The sequence below is a fragment of the Uranotaenia lowii genome, chromosome 3 (assembly GCF_029784155.1).
Source record: "Uranotaenia lowii strain MFRU-FL chromosome 3, ASM2978415v1, whole genome shotgun sequence".
Classification (NCBI taxonomy): Eukaryota; Metazoa; Arthropoda; class Insecta; order Diptera; family Culicidae; genus Uranotaenia; species Uranotaenia lowii.
This window is the reverse complement of record NC_073693.1, coordinates 200,355,952-200,376,989: the sequence shown is the minus strand read 5'-3', so window position 1 is coordinate 200,376,989 and position 21,038 is coordinate 200,355,952. Positions and strand designations below refer to the sequence as shown.

At 35.1% G+C, this 21,038-nt stretch overlaps 1 protein-coding gene across 5 annotated transcripts in view; it reads right to left on the bottom strand.

Annotated features, from left to right (window-relative positions):
- Positions 1-213: 213 nt before the first annotated feature.
- Positions 214-21,038, bottom strand: part of LOC129754581 (uncharacterized) — a 318,099-nt gene continuing 297,274 nt past the window's right edge. For 4 of the 5 annotated variants that reach the window (XM_055750722.1, XM_055750719.1, XM_055750721.1 and 1 more), the window contains 4 exons: positions 12,432-12,722; positions 12,187-12,365; positions 2,441-2,644; positions 214-2,374 (listed from right to left, as the gene is read on the bottom strand). In XM_055750722.1, coding sequence (XP_055606697.1) covers positions 1,730-2,374; positions 2,441-2,644; positions 12,187-12,365; positions 12,432-12,722 — 1,319 coding nt within the window. In that variant the 3' untranslated portion in view covers positions 214-1,729. The remainder of the gene's footprint in view (positions 2,375-2,440; positions 2,645-12,186; positions 12,366-12,431; positions 12,723-21,038) is intronic. The other variant, XM_055750723.1, reaches the window with a different exon arrangement.

Below are 21,038 nucleotides of genomic sequence, written 5' to 3'. Positions count from 1 at the left end.
GGTTTAATAAAATAGTGATGTAAAAAAGGATATCATTTAGTTTTTCTACATATTGGAATAGTCAAACCGGGAACAGAAAGGACCGTTGACGTACAAAACATAGTGCAATATCAAGAAAATTTGGTGTTTGGACTAGGTAAATACTAAACTTGAAAGAAACGCCTTTCTGTGCAGGGAAAATCTGTCGAAATAAGAACTCCATTTTAGTTATTTTCCAACTGTTTTATTTTGAAACTTGCTTTCTCTATGGTTCAGCAGCTTAGTTTGTTGAATAGAAATTTGTAGCTTATCATTTCTTCTCATTTGCATGGTTTATATTGACTACATACCATAGCCGAAAACTATCAACATTTGTTTAATTGTTTTGTATTGTATTACGTTATATTAATGTACATACATTTCATGCTTTATTTACTTGCATCTACCGACATTCCTTCCAACAAGTTTACCTCGCGCTCTATCTATCTACCTATCTTTCTTTCTCTCCATGTGTCTCTTTCACGCAACAGCTACAACGATCATTCCGTTGAGAATATGAACTGAAAAGAAAACGTAACTCGCAAGCGTAGTTTCAGTGTTCCAATTTCTATAGTGTCTAGGTCGAAATAATAATTTAAAGGGTTACAAAATTTCATTCAATAATAGCCCGGAGGTGGGAGCGATAAATATGATTTGCATTTTGTTTAGGACTTTTTTTTATTCTTCTTCACTATCATCGCAAGGTGGCCATCAATTTGTAGTGTTTTGTTAATCTTAATGATTTGTGTTTTTAATTTTTTTTTCTCTCTAAGCAATGTACATGCCTGTATTTGGATGTATTTTATTTTAACAATGTTCATATGGCTGTTTTGTTACTGAAGCAAAAATTCTCCGCGTATGTTTATGCCATTTGTTCTAAATTTATTGTTTAGATGCTGAACTGTTAGAATTTTGATCTAATTACTGCGACTGAGATTTGTCGCGTAGTTAAATATTAAGTCACTCCCATATGTGCTTGAAAGTTGTTCCCGTTTTTTTTGAAAAAGAAAAACCGCTGTATTATGTTTGTTGTTTGATTTTGAAGTAAAGAGTTTATGTTTATCGCTGTATTGGTTAATTGTTTCTCTTTCTTGAGTTTCCATTTGTTATTTTCATGCAATTGGTTTGTACTTGATTTTCAATTACTTTTACCCTTGTCCAAAAATAGATTGGATAAGCAATGGATTGATTCGATTTACAGAAAAAAATGTATGCCTGTCAACGGAAAGTTGTTTCATCTTTGCTTTAGATAATGATTACCTAAATCAAACAGGCGGAAAGGATTTGCAGCAGCATTCGATCACATTTATTACCGTTGGTAGTTTATCTGTAGTGGCGTCTCAAAATATTAGAATCATTTGCGTGTATGTATATTGCTATAAGGCCTTCAAGTATGTGCTTTGCTTCTCAATAAATTTCGTTTGCTTTTATTATCGTCTTTCCTATTATAAGTTACATAAACTATGACAGATTTATTCTTTGCTTGATAATTTCATCCTATACAAATGATATAACATTGAATGCTGCCCTTTCCTGCACTGAATTTCACTTTAGTAAAGCCCTTGGCTCCGAGAATGAAGGGCAACAGATTAGTAAATGTATCCACTTAAAAAAGTTCAACTTAATCCAAACGAGATAAAATATAATATATATGTATATGGGTTGTTGGTAAAACTGTAAAGGAGTTTCGCGTTGACGATCTGGCTTACGATTACTCGCTCACCAAACCGACTTCTCTTTGGACATTGGTTGCTAGTGTATCACGTATGGCATTCTGTTCTTCACCAAGAAGATCCTGAACGGGCGAGTCATTGGAGCTGCGCTCGTTTGGCGAATCCGCCGGAGGAATATCGTTCTCGTCGGCTTTGTCATCCTCCTGCTGAGCTGTTGATGACTGTGCTTCATCTAGCGCATCTTCCGTCGCCTCTTCTGCTTCTACCAGTTCAGTCTTTTCTGATCCAGCCTCGCCAGTTTCCTCCTCTTCTGCTAGTAGTTCCTTCTCCTCTTCGATGCTTTCGTTGCTGTCCTGCTTCGACTGGTTGCTAAGCTTGCTTGGCGATTTGTGCAAGCGTGGATCGGTCGCTCGCAGGGATTCAGAATTACCGATACCATCGCCGGTGGGTCGCAGCACTAGATACAACAAAATGTCCGACAGCGAGATAATACCGATCACCTTCTCCTCGTCGTCGACCACCACCAGCCTGTGTACCTCGGCCCGGACAATCCGTTCCATCACGGTGTAGAGGGTTTCGTCCAGCTTGCAGTGTTGCACTCCCTCGAACCAGGCGTTCCGGTGCTCGTTGGCCGTCTTGAGCGAAACATCCAGATCGTTGTAGGTCTTCTCGGCGGCCAAATTCTAGTGGAAAAAACCAACCTCTTTAAGTCATCATGAAACAGATAAAAAAAAGTAAAAAGTCCTTACGATGACGTCAAACTTGGCGTAGATGTCTTTCAGCCGTCCCTCGGCGTCCACCATTGGCAGGGCCGAAACCCGGCGGTCGACGAATTTGTACAGTGCCGTTATGATGCTGGTATCTTCGGTGGCAATTTCGATGTTATCGTAACTGCCGATGCGGATCTCGCGCAGCGTTTTCTGCATGTAGGATGGCTTTGGTAGCTCATTGATCTGAAAGAAGGGGTTGAAAATATCAGGTTTGTAGCAATTTGAGATTGGGAATATAGGCTTATGACTGGGGGAAAATTGGGAGATTAGCCGGCTCGAGCTAGACTCATGAAGTTATTTGTTCCAAGTAGTCTCTTAAAGTCCAACTAACAAATTTTTATTAAAAACTAGCTGATCCCATACGAACTCCGTTTCGCTTTCAACTTGTTGTATGAATACGCCAATTGTCAAGCATTTTCCAGATGCACTTCCGAAATCATTGTTTAGTTATTTTTGCTAGAATATTGGACGTTCACTTTTCTGTCGTCTGCTACTAAATTTGAAATCAGAAATCAATTGAACGTGCCAAAAAATCACCGTGTATGAATTTCGACTCGACAGTTTCATAACAACGCAATTATTGTCAAAAAGTTAAACCCCTTCAGGTGGCCTCTTATACAATCTTTGATATCTGTAATCAATTTCCTTCCCTCAAAACTCCCGTATGCAAATTTTCAAAGCAATCTATTGCATAGTAACGTCAATATTGCTAAAAGCAGTGGAAAACTAATGGACGACTCCTGTCGTAGACCCCTGGCAAAACATTTGACAACTATAATCGATTGTCCGTCCCTGAAAACTACCGTGTGCCAATTTTCATCCCAATCCGATGTATGGTAACGACGATATTGCAAAAATATGGAAACGTTAATATGGACGCCCACCTTTTGCCGGCCCCTTACCCTGAATTCAATACCTGAAATCGATTGCCCGTCCCTCAAAACTCTCGTGTACAAATTTTCATCCCAATCCTTCATCCTTTCATGAAAAACATTTTTTACACCCATCATTCTTTATGAAGCTTGAATAGATTTGGCTTAATAGTTTTATCTTCGAAAGATTAAACTGCTTTTTTAATCTTTTCCATCCCCTATCTAATGAAAATATTTGTTGAAGATAATCCCACTTTTCAATATGGATGATCTCCCTGTAAAATGGTATATTTAAGTTTCATTTAATCAGAAATATCTTAAGAACCTCCGAACTTTTTTGAACCATGTTGAAAACCCACTTTGCATGTTTTTTTTTATTTGCTTGTATGTATTTTTTCGCTTTTCAATTTCGCACTGTTTTATTATTAGTTTATCTTAAATGTTGAAAGTTCTACTAATAACTTTTTGAAGTTATCAACAACAAATCATCTCGGACACACCATTTTTATATTATGAAAAAGGTTTTTTTTAGTTCTGTTATTTTTTCATGGGTACAAACATCCCATTGAGAGATGGTAGAATCGACCACATTTTTCATCAATGATAACTCTAAAGTTAGAAGTTGGCCAGTAAAATAGAATTGTATAAAACTGAAAACCTCAAATTTCATTATGTTATCAATTTTCTAATCCCCCATTAAAATTCCAATTGAAGCGTTAAAATCGCAGCCGTGAACTTATAAACTCTGAATCTAAAATTTTTTTCTTTCTCTATGAGGAATTCCAAAAATATAAAAATGGTTGACCTTCAAAGCCCCCCAGCAGCGGTAAAGAGCATTTTGAAAGCCACTACTATTCTAGTCAATATATTCCAAACAGGCTAGTAGTATTTTTCAATCAAAATGTAGGCTTATAATTGTATCCAAATATCTCGTACCGGTAGCATGTGCTTTGAACAGTAGAAGGTACAAAAAACACCCGCCAAAATTTTCACTTTCAAAATTTTAATGCTCAGCAAGCTTCGATTTGCTACCCAGTACATGTGAGCTCTGGATGGTCGTTTCAAATAGCCTGCCCATGGTGATGGTGAAAATAATCCCGCCAACGATACGAACGGAAACGAAAGTCGATTCACAAAATGGGTGCCATGACTTTTGGTTCGGGAGAATAAAACCGTTGTTGTTTGGACGACCGCCCTCAAAAGGGGTCATCCGAAAATCTAAAAAACTAAAAACATTTTTCATCATTCCTGGTCCTAATGAGCACCCATGCCAAATTTTAGCTCTCTAGCTCTTAAGGCAGCTGAGCCTATTGAAGACAAACATACAAACGAACAAACGGAAATTACTTTTTATATATATAGATTGCTTCATGTAGGTATTTGTGCTTTCGGTAGCTACGGTACGTTTTTTTGGTAAGACAGAAATGATAATCTCAGAAGTCAAACCAAGGATACTAATTTCCGGCAAATTTTAGATTATTAGACATGGCACGTCTAGCTACAAGAAGTCTACAAAAAGTTCCTCATTTATAACCCAAGTAACAATTTAAGTTTTATTTCAACCTTAACAGTCCGCTTAAGGCTATTTCCTTAAGCTACTTTATAAGCCAAAGCGCATTCTACGCTATTAGCACAACTACTTTAAAGCTAACATATGGCCAAAAGGGCCCATTTTGTTGACGTTTTTAAAGCTAATTCTTTACGCTCTAATAAAACATCCAACAGAATAGTTTTATTCGACCTTATAGACATAGCCTTAAGAAACCTTTCAGATCTCTTTTAAGACTATCCACAGATCCTTTAAAACTACGTCAAGGAATCTGATAGGAATTTTACTGTGGGAGCTTTCTGTTCCGTTTTTTCTCGTGTTAGCACTTCCTCTCCCAAACGTTTGGTGATTGGTGATGATTGCATTTAAATTATTTTAAAAATATTTTCATTTCCAAGAAAATTAAGTTTGACACAATTTTAAGAATTTTTTTAATTAAAAAATAATAATTTAAGTAACATTTAAATGTGTTCAAATTATGCAATTTTTGTTTTGCATTGAAATTCATTACTTTCATACATTCATTAATCAAAACTACGTTACGCTTCAAATAAATCGTAATTTTCAATGATCGACCATTGCTAGTAGTCTTCATCCTGACTATTTATATCATCTAAAACTTGTTGAGGCTGATGAAAGTATAGAATGAGCATTTTCACTTGTAATGAAGCTCAATTTCTCCTTCTTTGCTGAAGAGAAGCTGGTGGCTGCAGTCTTCTAGGACTTTTCAGGAGTTGTTATTCACAGTGTGCTTTTATTCGAATTCTAAGAATTGAGCGAATATCGATTTGCGGTTGGTTTTAATTTTTAGATGAATTAAGCTGGGTTTATTTATATCATTTTGATAGCACGTTTTCAGCAACTTTGAGTGATAATCCTTTCAAAACAGGTTATGCTATCTCTAAAAGAGGTAAACAAGTTTAAGCGTGTATACGTTCTTCTCGATTGTCAAATCATCTGTCACTTAGTTTTATCATGCCTACATCCAATGTTCCAATAAAACAGTTTTTCAACTTGGCTTGAACGCGCCAAGTTGAAAAACTGTTTTATTGGAACATTGGATGTAGGCATGATAAAACTAAGTGACAGATGATTTGACAATCGAGAAGAACGTATACACGCTTAAACTTGTTTACGTGTATACGTGTAGCCTACTTGGCTTGCGTTCAAGCCAAGTTGAAAAACTGTTTTATTGGAACATTGGATGTAGGCATGATAAAACTAAGTGACAGATGATTTGACAATCGAGAAGAACGTATACACGCTTAAACTTGTTTACCTCTTTTAGAGATAGCATAACCTGTTTTGAAAGGATTATCACTCAAAGTTGAGGAAAACGTGCTATCAAAATGATATAAATAAACCCAGCTTAATTCATCTAAAAATTAAAACCAACCGCAAATCGATATTCGCTCAATTCTTAGAATTCGAATAAAAGCACACTGTGAATAAACGAGCGCATTGAGCGCATTATTAAAACTGGTTCCAAAGCTCTAATTCAAACAGGAAAGTTTGTGCTTTATTAAATATTTAGCAATACTTTGGCAACATTATTACAACACTCTTAAGATAGTGTTTTATTCAAGCTTTAGCAAAACTTTCAGGGCTCTTTTAAAACACACGATAAATGAAGTATTTCCTATGTTACAATAAAACCGTTTTAAAAATTGGATACCATCGAAAAGTCTTCATAAAACAATATTAAAACTCAAAAAGCCAATTGGCTTGATCCGTGTTACTTGGGTAAGGTTGGTCGCTAAAATTTGTAAGTCGTTTTCCTTTGAAGTCTGACGGTACCTGGCGTACTTGACCCAAGATGTTTCAGATCTCTGTTGTGGTATGAGCCTACTTGGTTGAATGATTCAACTGAATCAAAGCAATCGAAAGATCCCTTTTAATCCAACCACGGTAAATGAAAAGTTCATATACCAGTATTTCGATAGCAACTTACTACCTTCTTCAGTGAACGTTTTCGATTCACTGAAGAAGGTAGTAAGTTGCTATCGAAATACTGGTATATGAACTTTTCATTTACCGTGGTTGAATTAAAAGGAATCTTTCGATTGCTTTGATTCAGTTTCAGATCTCCCAGGAATATAGTTCGTAAATACACACTTGCAGTCTTTGATTGTTTCATAGAGATGACTCTTACAGGTATCGAAAATGAGGTGTCAAACGTTTGATCTTTACACCCTTTACAGGCTAATACAGACTCTTAGGCGAAATTCACACACTTACACCACACACACTTTACACACTTGCATCAAACATGATAAATTCAACATCTTCAATACTCTCCATATTCCATCAAGTATCAATCAGATTATTACAATGCTAGAATGAAGGTACCTTGCAGCTAAAATGTTTGAGTCATAAGTAACGAGAAGAAATTAATGTCATGTTTTCTGCCATATGCGTTGTATAAACAGTTGTGTGTATGGTTTTGTTTTCTTCCATTCGTGAAGTCGAATCATTAGATATGTCTGAAAATAAGACCCTAACGTTATTTCGATGGGTAAAGATTCGCAACTCTTTAATGACCTCTTACCACTGAATTCAGAGTGTACGGGGATACATGGGTCTATCTAGTTTACCACGCAATCACTAATCATTGGAACTATGCGATACCTTGATGTGTCTTATAGAACAAAGCGTTAAATGAATTTGTCTCCTGGAAAATCGTTATGCTATTTCATCGACGTTTTTCGGCGAGTTTTAGAAAATAAAAACGTTCCACGAGTTGTCCTGATATTCTAAGCTATTCTGGCAATCTCTTTTCTTCAATGGCGAAAACCAGAGTAGCTTGAAACACCTGGACAACTCGTGAAAACGTTTCTATTTCCTAATACTCGCCGAAAAACCTCTATAAAATAGCATAACATTACGACCCTTATTTATCTTATTTATTCTGCGCCGCGCGTGAGGTAACGATAGTCGAGTCACTTCACCTTCGCGGAGCTCTCGCCACCTCATTCTGGGAGTTGATACTAGTGAGGTGACAGAGGTTCATTCTTGTTGAGCTACTGAACGAACATATCTGTCAAATTCGTCAAAATTGTTCTGGTCGGTGTAGTTTTTGATTGCACTTCTTATTTTTAGAAATTAATTTTTTAATAACACGAGTGAATTCCAGCTAGTGAAAGGTGAAAATCGGTTTGTATGATTCTAGCGAAGTAGTCAGTTGAAAATCTGTCGATATGTGAGTTCTAAGGGACAAGTTTTGACAATGACCTACGAGCCCTGAAACTGCACCGAATTTGAAAAAAGGAAAACAGAAATCGACGGCTGTGCTCTATTACCAACCTGTGGCCAAAAAACGGTTTTTATTTGTGTGTCATTTGGAAAAAAAACAACGCTTCCGAATTGGATGGTGAAAGAGTCGGACAATCAAATGCAGTCGGAATCAAAAAAAAAAAAAAAAATAATGGCAACCCTGTCGTCTGAAGTCAGTTTCAATCGGATATGATAGGAAGTCAGCCATGTTTGTAAATTTTGAAATGATTTTGCTCCCGTGCGGGCTTTAACACGTTCGTCGCCATGGGACCCATATTCGGGTGACGGGTGTATTTCCTGGGAGGCCCTGTCACAACAAAAAACGTGTGACGCTCTCTTACTCAAGTTAGCCACAGGTTGCAAATCAAGGAATCTCCTTCTTTTCATTCTCGCTCCGTGAATTTCTTTGGGCGTGGTTAGTAAAGGTATCAAAATGAGCGTGGTGACGAACGTGTTAAGTGAGAAAAACATCGTTATGATGGCTAAAAATCAAATGGGAATTCAGTAACAATGAATGACCGATGAGAGAGCTGGAAGATATTGTCGCTGGCAACGATTTGTAGACTATGAGAGCAAAATCTTGCGCCCTCTTGCATTCATCCGATAGGCACGAATAAGGTGTCGGATAACGCCAAATTTGTGTATTTCTCTTCGATTAAAAAAAAACAAATTTATGTTTGTAGGTATACTGCCTACACTTTGGTAGGTAAATGCTGTTTTTTTAACTTTCATACGATGAAGGAATTTAGAGGTGAGATTTTGGTGACTTTTATTTTCTTATATTTTGTCTAACACCGAATTTAAATTTTAGTTCCGACATAAGCCTTTCAGGAAACTTGTTCGGATGCTACAAAGGCGTAAAATGTTCTGCGGCCCCTTCCCTACTAAACTAATTAATCTTTATTTTTACGGGATTTTCATCCTCTGGGATGATTCATCCTAAAACTAGATAAACGAATACCCTCGGTAAGTTTAAACTTTGAAAAAGTAAAACGTCTTTATTAAACACACTAGGTTCTCTGACTTTCACAGTAAGTAGGCGAGGAGTGAGCGGGGCTCTCAATGAGTTTGTTTATTTTTTGCTCAGCTTTTCGGTGGTTTGTTGGTAAACAAACTTCATGAGTTCCGCATAGTCGCATAGCCTACATAGCCAAAATGGCTGAATCGGGAATTCGATATTCGGTAACACCTTCTGAATATATACACACCTTGATGAAAACATTGTGCTTCGACGGCGTCGAAGTCTTCAACATCTACTCGACTCGCTGTCGATCATGCTTCGCCGCGAACGCTGCCAATATTGGCTAATTTTCCTCTCAAGATATGTTAGTTATTTATCAAAAATGGGTCTCTGTTTTTATTACGGGGATTGATCCCTAGTAACATTCTTCCTTTAGGGCTGAGTCTGGGCATTAATCAACAGCATCGTCATCAACTCGCGACGAATCAACTCGCAAACGAATTCATTCAGTAGCGACGCGAATGATTGCTGGAGTGACTCATGACTGAAAATTGGAAGGAGAAAATCAACAAGGAACGCTAGGCAACACAAACAGAACGAAAATTCATAGTACATGGTTCACTAAGACTTACATGTTGTTCTTATGTTGTATGTTTTGATTCGTTCGCGAGTCAATGCTTAACAGCGTCGTTACTGTGGTTGCGTCGGTAACGATTGGAAATTTCGAAGCAAACGAAGCGATTATCAGTAACCCTGTTGGATGGTTCATCACACTTAAAATCGATGGAAAACCCAAAGATTTCATGGTATATAGGCATGTATATTTGGGGCATAGAAATTGCGGGTCAGAGAAGGCGATAACTGATTGACATCGAACGCGTTGTTTTCGCTTTGCTGATAGTTACGATAATTTTAGTTTTTTAATTGAGTGAACCTATCTAAATTGAAACTAAGTGATACTAACGTGTGGCTAGATATTCACAGCAAGGATGGCCTCCAAACTTGAGGAAAGAGTCTTACAGATACGTTTAAGATTTGCCTCATGAAGTTGAAAGAACCTTGCTTGATAGCGGTTTAGTTTTTTTTGTTTTAAACTCAATGTGCCTGAAAGTGATATTTTTTCAAACATTTACATGGTTAATTGGTGTTATTTAATCCCATGATTGCAATGATAAGTTTAACTGTCTAAAAATGTGAAAACAACGGCGATAAACGTCAACTCGACTCCGAAGGGGCAAATGTTGACGAATTCGTGCGCTCGGTGTGCCGGATCCTTTTATAACAGAAAATGGTCAATTTTAGGGTTTGGAAAATTTGGAATACAAAGATGGTACATATTGTTCTAGTGCATGTGACAAATAAGTAATTTTATCCTGTGGAGCTTGTGCGAAAAGATAAACACAGCTTGGCTAATGTGTACCATATCAACATAACTGCCTTATGAATATTTTCCCCCGCCCGAGCTAGGAGGGATGAATTGAGTTGCTTCGATTGAAAAATGTGGAAAGTACCGCAACAAAGCAAGAATCATGTGTGTGATGTCATATTCAACAATCCTGGACTATCTGGAACAGCTTTATGGGTCGTATGAGTTCTCTGCACCTAAAGAGTTATTTTACTGTTTCAGATATTCCCTATTATGATTACATAGACTTGTCGCGGTGTGCATAATTGTACCACACTAATCTTCAAAATCAACATTTGGAATGGGAATTGAAACCAGATTCTCATTTTAGCATCTTCTGTTGATTTTGATTAGGTATAAGTTGTACTATGTGTATCAGCCAATGCCAGATTTGTGCTATGCTATGCTATAGTTGGGGCTTAGAAATTGCTTACATATATTTGAGGAATCGACGACTAAATTTATTCAAAAGTTTAATTTCAACGTTCAACATTTGACACACTTCTTGTTTTGCTTCTTTATTGAAGTTAGCAAGAAATCGATTTTTAACGACAAGGAAAACATTTTCTTGGAATTTGCTGACACATGTGACGCATGTACAAAGAAAAATATCCTGGTGAAGATGCTGTTTCAAAAATTTAATTTGCGACGAAATTCCTTTATTTAATTACAGTTTGTGAAAAATTCAATTTGTGTAATAAAATTTTACTTCAGGATCATTCAGATGCTCAGTCTCATCGATAAAACCAAACATTGAACCGCAAATCCAATATTTATTACCAAAATGAAGAAAAGAATCACAAAAGTCAACAGTACTTATTAAGTTTTTTTTTCTTAGCATAAACAAAACTTCTGTAGCCCGAATTAGAATTTAATTTATTTTTTTTTTTGAATAATTTATGCAATAGAAATACTCTCTTTTCCATTATTTTCAGTTTGTTTTATGAATCTACAAATTATTATCAATTTTAAACTATTAATGAGAGAAATTGTATAACAAATTATATTTTGCCCGGCTTCGACCGATCAAACTGGGGGTGATGAGAAGATTTTGAAACTACTGAATTTGGATCTCTTGTAATTTATATGCGAGATCCAACCAGTTAACATAATCGATCAGGATGATGGATTTCGTGCCTTTTTAAAATCATTTTTAGACAAAATTCGAGAGCTTCTCAATATTTTTTTAAAGGTTTTATTAATGACACTTTACCATTCTTGTGGCATTCGTGTCTTTCTTCTCAATAATACGAACATGCTTTAGTTCGGCCTAGTCGAATCCCGATAATTTAAAAAATGTTCAGCGAGCCGCATAAACATGCTCATTCCTGATCTAGATGATCTCCAGTGTTGATGTGGGATTTAGAAAAGAAATACTTTTTAACGAAAATATCCCGAATACTGTATGTAATTGTCATTCGTCAAGTGTGTAGCATATTTCTTGACCTGAAATTTAGATTTGTAACGCGAAACTTTTTATTCTGTAGCATCGAAGGGCTAATGTAATGGGAATTCGAGTGCGGCTAAAGATTTCTAGTTCTAGCCATTCAGATTTTTTTTACACATGTTTAACATTTAGTTATCTTTTATACTGAAGATATTTTTTACTCAAGGGACAAGTTATTCAATATAATGCAATAGGTAGCGAATAAAGTCAAAACTTACGTATAAAAACAGGAATCTAAGTATTCTCTTGTGGGTTAATATGTACAACACATTGCCAGTTTGCGGGTCTATGACCGGTAACCGATGAATCCGGTTGTGGATAAGCGTTTTGATGGCATCGTACAACGACGCGTCGGGGCCAATACTAACTAATTTCTTAACTTCCTCCTGAAGCACACCTGAAAGAGAATAGAAATGAGGTTAAGTTTACTGAGAGAAACTTTTTTCCTGATGGTCAAACTTACTTCGCCAAGTTTCCAGCTTGTGCTCTTCCAGCTCGTCCATCGACGAGTTCGGCGATTTGTAGTACATTTTTAGAATCTTGATAAAGTCGGTGATCGTCAGCATGCCGACGAATTCCTGCCGCTTGGAGTCCCAGAGGGGAGCCGCTCGAACGCCATTGTAGACGAGCGCGTAGAATGCCTTCTTGACCAGCAGCTGCGTGTCGAAAACGACCAGCTTGGCCGAGGTTGGCACCAGATCATAGCACTTGTGGAATCGGAAGAACTTGACAAATATCTGTGACTCGTCCTCTTCTGAAAGAAACGAAAGACGAAATGTAAGTTAATTGATTAACAAAAGACTTGTATAAATTTCCAATTGGTGGTGGTGATCGTATCGAAACCTTTTCCCCCTCCTAGAAGCCCAATAAGCTGACCTTTCTTGAGCAAATTGGCTAGCAGACGCTTCCAAGCGCTGGACACCGACTCAAACTCCCGAATGCTCTCGAGCGGATAGGTTTCGGTGTTGAAGAAGTCGTGATCGCCTGCCCCCAAGACCAGCCGGCCGGCATAGTTGGAGTAGAAATGCAAAACTGGCCACGCGGCAGACTGCCGATGGCCGCTGGAAATCCGCAACGGACGCCCATCGGGGCCGTAGCGGCGAGGCTGATTCCTGTGGTTACTAATTTTCTCAAAGTGAGGATTCACATAACACACTGCAGGTGGGCAGTGGGATATTTGGGGTGCGTCGGAAGATCAAAATGTAAAGGGCAAAGGAAGGCATTATTTGGCCGAGTCCTTCAGTTCGAAACGGAAATTATGCAAATGATCGCTGAAGAATGTTGTTAGTGCGTGCTTGCATGGCTATGAAGTAATGAAAATGTTATATAAGAATAACATGGGTAGATGAAATTAACAATTAACCCACTTTTTTCACAAAACCTGCCGAAATATTGTAATTATCATGTATTTATTGCAAATCTGATTTTTGAAGTCTGGAATCTTGAATCCTAAATCTTGAAAATCGAAATCAATTATCCTCTGGAGCCACAGCCAGGTTTCAAAACTGCAAAAATACCAATCGAATTTGAACCTGAGGAATGAAATTATTATCTGTAGGATTTTACCAATTACATCAATTTGTTTCACTAACGGCGCTAACGATTGTAACAGTGTTCTTATAAAAAAGCGTGTTTCGAAATTTTGTGAGCATTTCATGTTTTATGATCATTTTTTTATATAACTTGTAATTAGCCTTCTGCTAGTTACAATTAGAATTCTGCTGCTCGGGTAAACTGGTTTTAATGTCTTTAAAAAAATTGTTATATTTCTTTTGTAATTGTCCGTAAATTCCTAAATACAAATATGTCATAATTTGTGTTTAGTAGCCTCAGGTTGGTGTCGCCATAAGATAAATTAATTTTTTTGTTATTTATAAAATTTTCCGTTTCTTTGTTTTTTGTTGTTTAGTTTTTTTTTATAATTAGGTAGTTATTTATTCTATTCGTTATGTATGTAAAAATAAAACATTTTGTTAGGACTATTAAAATATATTACTATTAATAATTCATAAAAAATGGGAACATCGCATTAAAAATTTGAATTTGAACATGCCATAATGTATATTTTGAAAAAAAAAACATCGAATTTGAAAAATCAGACACCAACCATAAAGATAAATTGTACTGTTCCTGTCAATCAATGAAGACGTCAACGATGGGGACAGGATTTGATGGGCGGAAATGAAAAGGAAAGGACGTGAATCAAAGGTATATATAGGACCTCCGAAAGTAAAGCAGGCCTCTTTTCTAAAATATCGATCGATTAGTCCGGGAGTGAGTTTAGGAAATACGATACTTTTCCACGCCATACCCCGTTATTTGTGACAAGTAAGTCACTGGTGAACAGCGAGTGCGCAATTGGATTAAGCCTCTCAACCACTATATGAAGATGGCAAATCGTGAAGTGATGTGACTAGGAAAAACCAAAGACTATTTCACCGTCCATCCCAAAAATCAGCGAAAGGCAAAGCCATCGCCAGACCTGCCGTCTCGTAAGCCACGCGCGAGTTTCCTGTGTTCACCTGGGCACCACTCCCTGGACATGATTAAGGTCCCCGTAAAAATTGACCTTAAATTCATGTGGACATTATAAAGGTCTCCGTCAACATAGACCCAAATTCCACGAGGAGATTATTCTGGTCTACGTCAACACAGACCATTACTGCCTGGAAATATTCGCCTGAAACAATCAACTGCCAAGGAAAATCCGTCGTTTGGTCCTCTCCCAATTTCTGGATCGTCATCGTCGAGCTTGTCACCGCCAGCCCATCAACCGTCTCCCAACGAGTCGACCAACGAGCATCACGGCCGCATCGAGTTTTGCAAACACATCAATAAATCTACCGAGCGCAAGTACATATTCCCCTTTTTTTTAATCCTTAATCAGTGATATTGTGGTAAATCTGCCCTCTCATGCAAAAGGTGACTCTTTTCCATAAAAACCCCAATACGATGAAAAATAAAATCAAATTGTATGGTCCTCATCTAAACCAGTTCTAGTGTGCTATTTTTTTGTACATATGATGTTCCCAAAGTAGTTAAATTTCCCTCACAAAATTCATAGTTTCATTTAACATAATCTTCATTTAGTTGACATAGCTCCACCCGTGCAGCAGAGTTTGGGAGAAAAGTCCCGCCAAAATCGTCATCTCCTGGAGACCAATATAGTGAACGCCCAGCCGGGCAAGCAAAACGTAGAGTAGCTTTTCCTAGCCCTAACAAGTTGATACGTTTCAAACTGAGTATAAACAAAAATGTTTTTTACAAATAATAATGCTGTGCATTACCATATACGATCGATAGCAGAAAAAGTTTTTGAAATCGCATCCATGAAGAAATTTTTGGAGATTACTCTAGAAAACCGTGAAAGTCTGAACACGTACCGTACGTAGGCATTTAATGCAAATTGAAGTCAATCTATAAAATTGATTTGAGCATTAGAAGTGATAAATCCACCATACATAAAATGAGGGAGAACGAAAGTTTTCAATAGTTTGATCTTTGATTGTATATCTAAGTGACTTGTGTTAATATTTAGCAGTTTCAATGATGTTATATCCCAATTGAAGTTATTATCAAAAATAACACATAGGTCATAGACTATTTATTTTATCTAAAAACTCAAAAACTTCATTATTTAGGAATAAATCGAGAGGTTCAAGCATACTTTTAGAACGAGAAATAAATAAAGCTTGAGTTTTTTAAGAGTTTATTGGTAATCGATTCATAGACGACCAACGATGAAGTTTGCATAAATCACTGTTTATTTATGTGCAACTTCAAAAGCGTCGTGTGATAAGAGTTACGCGTTATGTCAAATAAATTATGAATAAAACCTGTTTCTTTCTTCCCGACTTCGCCCTGAAAAGGGACATATGCAGGGTGGCCACAACATTTTCATTTTGAAATTCCCGGTTTTTTCCGGTTTTCCCGGTCAAAAATATAAAGTTTTCCAGACTTTTATTGTCCATTTTCGCCGGAATATAGCAAAATTTTCAAAATATTTCATTGATTTGGTTGTTTCCTAACACTCAAATCCTTGAACACTTAGACTAACTCGATTCTATTTTAAGGTTTTTATCACATTTTCTTAAAATGATGAAAAAAACCATCCTACACAAAATCATTATGGGTTTCATGGCCATGTTTACAAAAAATATTAAATGGTGTATCAGGACTTTTCAATCAATCATTCGTCATGTGATATTCTATCATTTTTTCATAAGTTACAGATACTAAGTGTGTTACTACAGCTCACAAAATCCACGTTTTTGAGAATATTCGAAACAGTTCTAAGGGCGTTCAATCATATAACTCTCTCGTCACTGTAAATTTAGTTAAAATGTTGTTTCCAGAGGTTTTACATTCAGTAATAAATTCATCTTCAAGTGTAATATAAATTTTTACTAAAAACTTATCTCACTGATTCACTGAGGAATGTTTATAATTTCTCCATGTTTTTCAAAATACGGGGTAATTATGAGCACTAATTTTTAGGCATTGTTTGATTCTATAAACTTTTCTTTAATGTTTGAATATGTACCAACAATCATGAAGATCTTGAAAATAGACCGTCATATAAATGTAACTTTACCAATTTTAAAAAATCTGTAAATATGAGATTTAAGGACATGATTCCCTGTTTCTTTTTTAATCTAAAAATTGCCCATGACTAATTAAGAGTAAATTTTGAAAAACCATTAAAACGAGTTGAATCGTCTTGATTTAACAGTTTTAGAAATTATCAAACAGTATATCGAAGTTTGAGATGAAAAAAAATTAAAAACATTTATTCAATTCAGATTCACCCATTGTTTTTTTTTATTTCAAATTAAGGAATTTCGATTTTGAAATTAATATTCAAACAAAATTCATAAAAATATTCTAAATTATGATATTTTAATTATCGTAAATCAATAAAAATTAGAAACCTTTTTTTTTTTATTTTCATAGCGTAGTAAAATTCTAATTTATTATTCTGCAGTTTAAATTGATCACAACTTGAATTAAACTAGATATACTATTTAAAAAAACGAACCTTAGGACCTACGAATTTTAAGTTCAAGATATACATAATTTTGATTTAAAATTGAATTGGCAAATTTAAAAAAAAAAAAATTAAAAAGAAACAATTTAAATTTTGTAGCGGCCATAAATGTTTTAAAATCTAAATCTAAATCCTCTACTTCATATATGGTCTCGAACTTAAAAAAATATTTTTAGTATGATTCAGTTCGGTAAATAATTGAAAACTATATTTATATTTTTGTGAAATTATTTATCGGCTATATCGGTGAAATTTATATTCTTTGAGAAAGAATATTCAAGAATTGAAAGATTATAGACGGATAGAAGATTAGAATAAGATGAAAGATGTTGAAAATTGAGCGGAAGGGTAATTTTAATTTGAAAACTTTTCATCACATTTCATCGATTTGTTCCTCAAAAATTACCCTTCCGCTCAATTTTCAACATCTTTCATCTTATTCTAATCGTCTATCCGTCTATAATCTTTCAATTCTTGAATATTCTTTCTCAAAGAATATAAATTTCACCGATATAGCCGATAAATAATTTCACAAAAATAAAATTTACGGTGATTAACTCTTCATTTAAACTATATTTATATTTAAAAAAAGTGATTTCATACATAATTTTTTTATGCGCAAATATTACACGAATTATGCCTAACACCAATGAGATCCAACTTAGCTCATAAATAATTTACACAGATCAATTTTTTTGCAAAGTAAAATATTTTTGCATTAAAAATATTCTCAACGTTTGTATGGTTCATTCAGTAGATGGTTAGCTTTGTTATGCAAAAAAATGTGAATTTGATTTCAGTGAAAAAAGTTACAGTTAATTGTTCAACATATATTTTTATTTTGAGTCAGTTTTTTGGGTATAAATTATGAACAAATAACTGTTCCGGTTAATGATGAAGTTATAACATATTTTGTAGTAGAAAAATCATATACATTTTTTCAAACACATGGTAAGCTAAGGCTAACTCTAAGGATTTATGCCAAAAGTAATTTGAAAAGTGTACGAATAAGGTTTTGAAAATCAAAGAGACTTAACAGTGTACATATTTTTTTTTAACTTTAAAGCTTAGTTATAAAATGCAGATTACAATAAATAAAGCCATTGTTTTAAAAATTGATTTTGCCGTCTTGAATTCAAATCATTTGTCAGGTTCTTGGGTTTTTTTTAAAGTTTTGAGCTAAGTCGATCATTGATAACTAATAAACCGACAACCCTCTTTAAAAAACAAAAACTCATTTGAAATCTATTTATAGTCCTTCATTTGACAGAGGAATAATAAATTACCTAGCATTTCTAGTTTCAAAGAAACAATACTTGAAAAAACTTCCTGTGGTGTTTAAAATACAATAGAAAAAATATAACTAATTTAGACATCATTGAAGAATATTCATGAGCATTTGTTATCAAAGATTCAAACTTCAACAACAACTTTATTGGAGGCTGCGAATTTTTCGACTTTTGCTTTGGAAAAAATATTTGATTTATTTTGATTTTAAATTTTTTTTTTATATCTTTTAATTCTCAAATATAACCAACTGTGATGTATAAACTTGAAGGACGCCTCAGTTTTCTCAGAAGTTTAAACTACTCGCGGTCTTCGAAAAAGTTTATTATTGATTCGTAACCTTCGATTTAAGTTTTTTAAAAAATTCTAAAATTTCAATAAAAAATTTCATAAATTAACACTTGAATTTCAAAAACTAGAGTTAGCAGAAAAAAACCAAACTGCGTATTTGGATATGTCGCCCTCAAAAAAGTAAATTAATCAATTTTATCGCAATATTCTGTTATTTTGTTGAAATACTTTACTCGAAACACAAATATGTGTATGTTAAGTAAAGTACCATGCAATGTTTAATCATTTTAACATTTTAAAGAATTTACTCAGTGTCTTCTACCGACATAAGCACACGTTAAAAATTCTAAACAGTGTTACTAAAATTTCATATGACTATTCTATTTTAATTTTTGTATTTCTTTTAATGGTTTTCTTAATGACATTTTACTATCCTTGTGGCATTCGTGTCTTTTTAATTTTTGTAACGATTTTTGCAAATTTGCAAAGGAACCTCAACATATCCAAGGTATTTTTTTTTGGTTTCCTTTCCTTTTTAACTCAGCAAAGTCAAATTTATTATTATTAAGCTACAAAAAACACCGTGCCGTGCGTAAAGATGATTGTCTTGTGTTTAACTCTCGAATGAAACATTATCACTCGAAAGTTAAAATATCAGCATCTTTTTAAAATTTCAAAATTTTAAACAAAAATTTAACTCGGACTCGTTTGTTTTCACATGATTGATAGTTTTTTTAAATGAATCATGATGTGCGATTTTTGAAAAAAAGTTAGGAGACTTTTTGAGTTTCTCATCTCGTTCTTCGAGGCAGTTTTTAACTCTGGGTTTAGGTAAAATTGGTGGTTTTTTTTTCAATTAAGAGGGGTAATTGAAGAGAGATCAGAGTAGTTAATAAATTAAAAAACTTATGATATTTCTCTTACACATTTTTTGAACTGTTCAATTCTGTCTATGACATTTAAATTATAATTCTGAATTTTTAATTTTGGTTTGTATCCCTCATCTTGGAACCAAAACTGGATTTCGTTTTCCTTTTATTAATTTTTCCGGTTTTGGGTCTAAATTCCCGGTTTTCCCGGTTCGATTTCCAATTTCCGGTTTTCCCGGTTCTGTGGCCACCCTGCATACGCAAACAACCTTTTTTTTTAAATAAAATATGATCCCTTTGATATGTTCCCGATTTATGCAGCCTGTCCTTCCCATCAACCACTGCTGGAATGAAGTCGGGGTCTCTAATAATCAAAGGTACCCATTTTTTCGTACCCAAAACCCTCTCATATCAAATTTCATCCCATTGGTTGATATGTTTAAAGCTTTAAGAAAAAACTTATGTAGAACCACTTTCTTTCCTACCTTCTCCACACTGCAAAGCGTAAGGATCTATAACAAAGTCATCCTTCTCTCTTCCTACTCAATGGAAGAAGGGTGGTGTCTCAAATATTCAAAGAACCATATAAAAATAATTTCCGATCTAAAATTTCGTCCATTTGTTAGATAAATTCTCGGGTTATGCAAAAAAAAAGTGTATGGCAATATTTCTGCTCCCTTCCGATATCTTCAATCCTATGGTCCTACTGCAAGAAATGAAGGTTTCATATAATCATAGAAATATGTTCATCCGATGCCAAATTCGGTTTTATTCTCCCTTCTGTAACTCCTTTCTGTAACTCCATATTTCTTGCGCTCAAATACCCTTACATGCCAAATTTGGTTCCATTTGCTTGATTAGTTCTCGAGCTATGAAAAAATTGAAAGAGAGCTCCCCTCCCCCTTCCTATCTCCCCACTGGAAGGAGGGAGGGGTACTTAACCATCATAAAAATATTTCTCGTACCAAAATACATCTCCATGCCGAATTTGACACCATTTGATCAGTTCTCGAGTTATGCAGACTTGTTACTTTTATTTGAAAGACTCCGCTCCCCCTTCCAGTGAGAGGGAGGGGTCCCAAACTTTTATAGGAACCTTCCCCGGCCTCATAAGTTTCCATCTGCCAAGTTTCACGTAAAGCTTGAAACTAATTTCATTTATATTTATCCAAAACCTTGATAAAGAGTCTCTCTAACTCATATTAAAAATAAGGAATTAAAATTTCGTTTCATATTTCCGAATCAGTTCTCAGCATGGGAACTGGGAACACTGGGAACACTGAGAAAAAAAATTCAAACGCGTTTTACCGCGGTACTCGCCTTATGAATTTTCAGCTCCGATTGACATGAAATCGACAAGACAAAAAATTTCTGTTGATTTCAAATGCAATTACATGCAATATCCGTGAGGATATAGTGTTATTTAAACAATTGCAGAAAACAGAGGTGAACCAGCCTATTGCTGGAAACCTCTTAAATAAAGACAAACAAAAAATTGCTGAAAATAGACATTTTGAGTTTTTTGAAACATTATTTAGGCAATCGAGGACTTTATATGGATCCTTTAATTTAATTT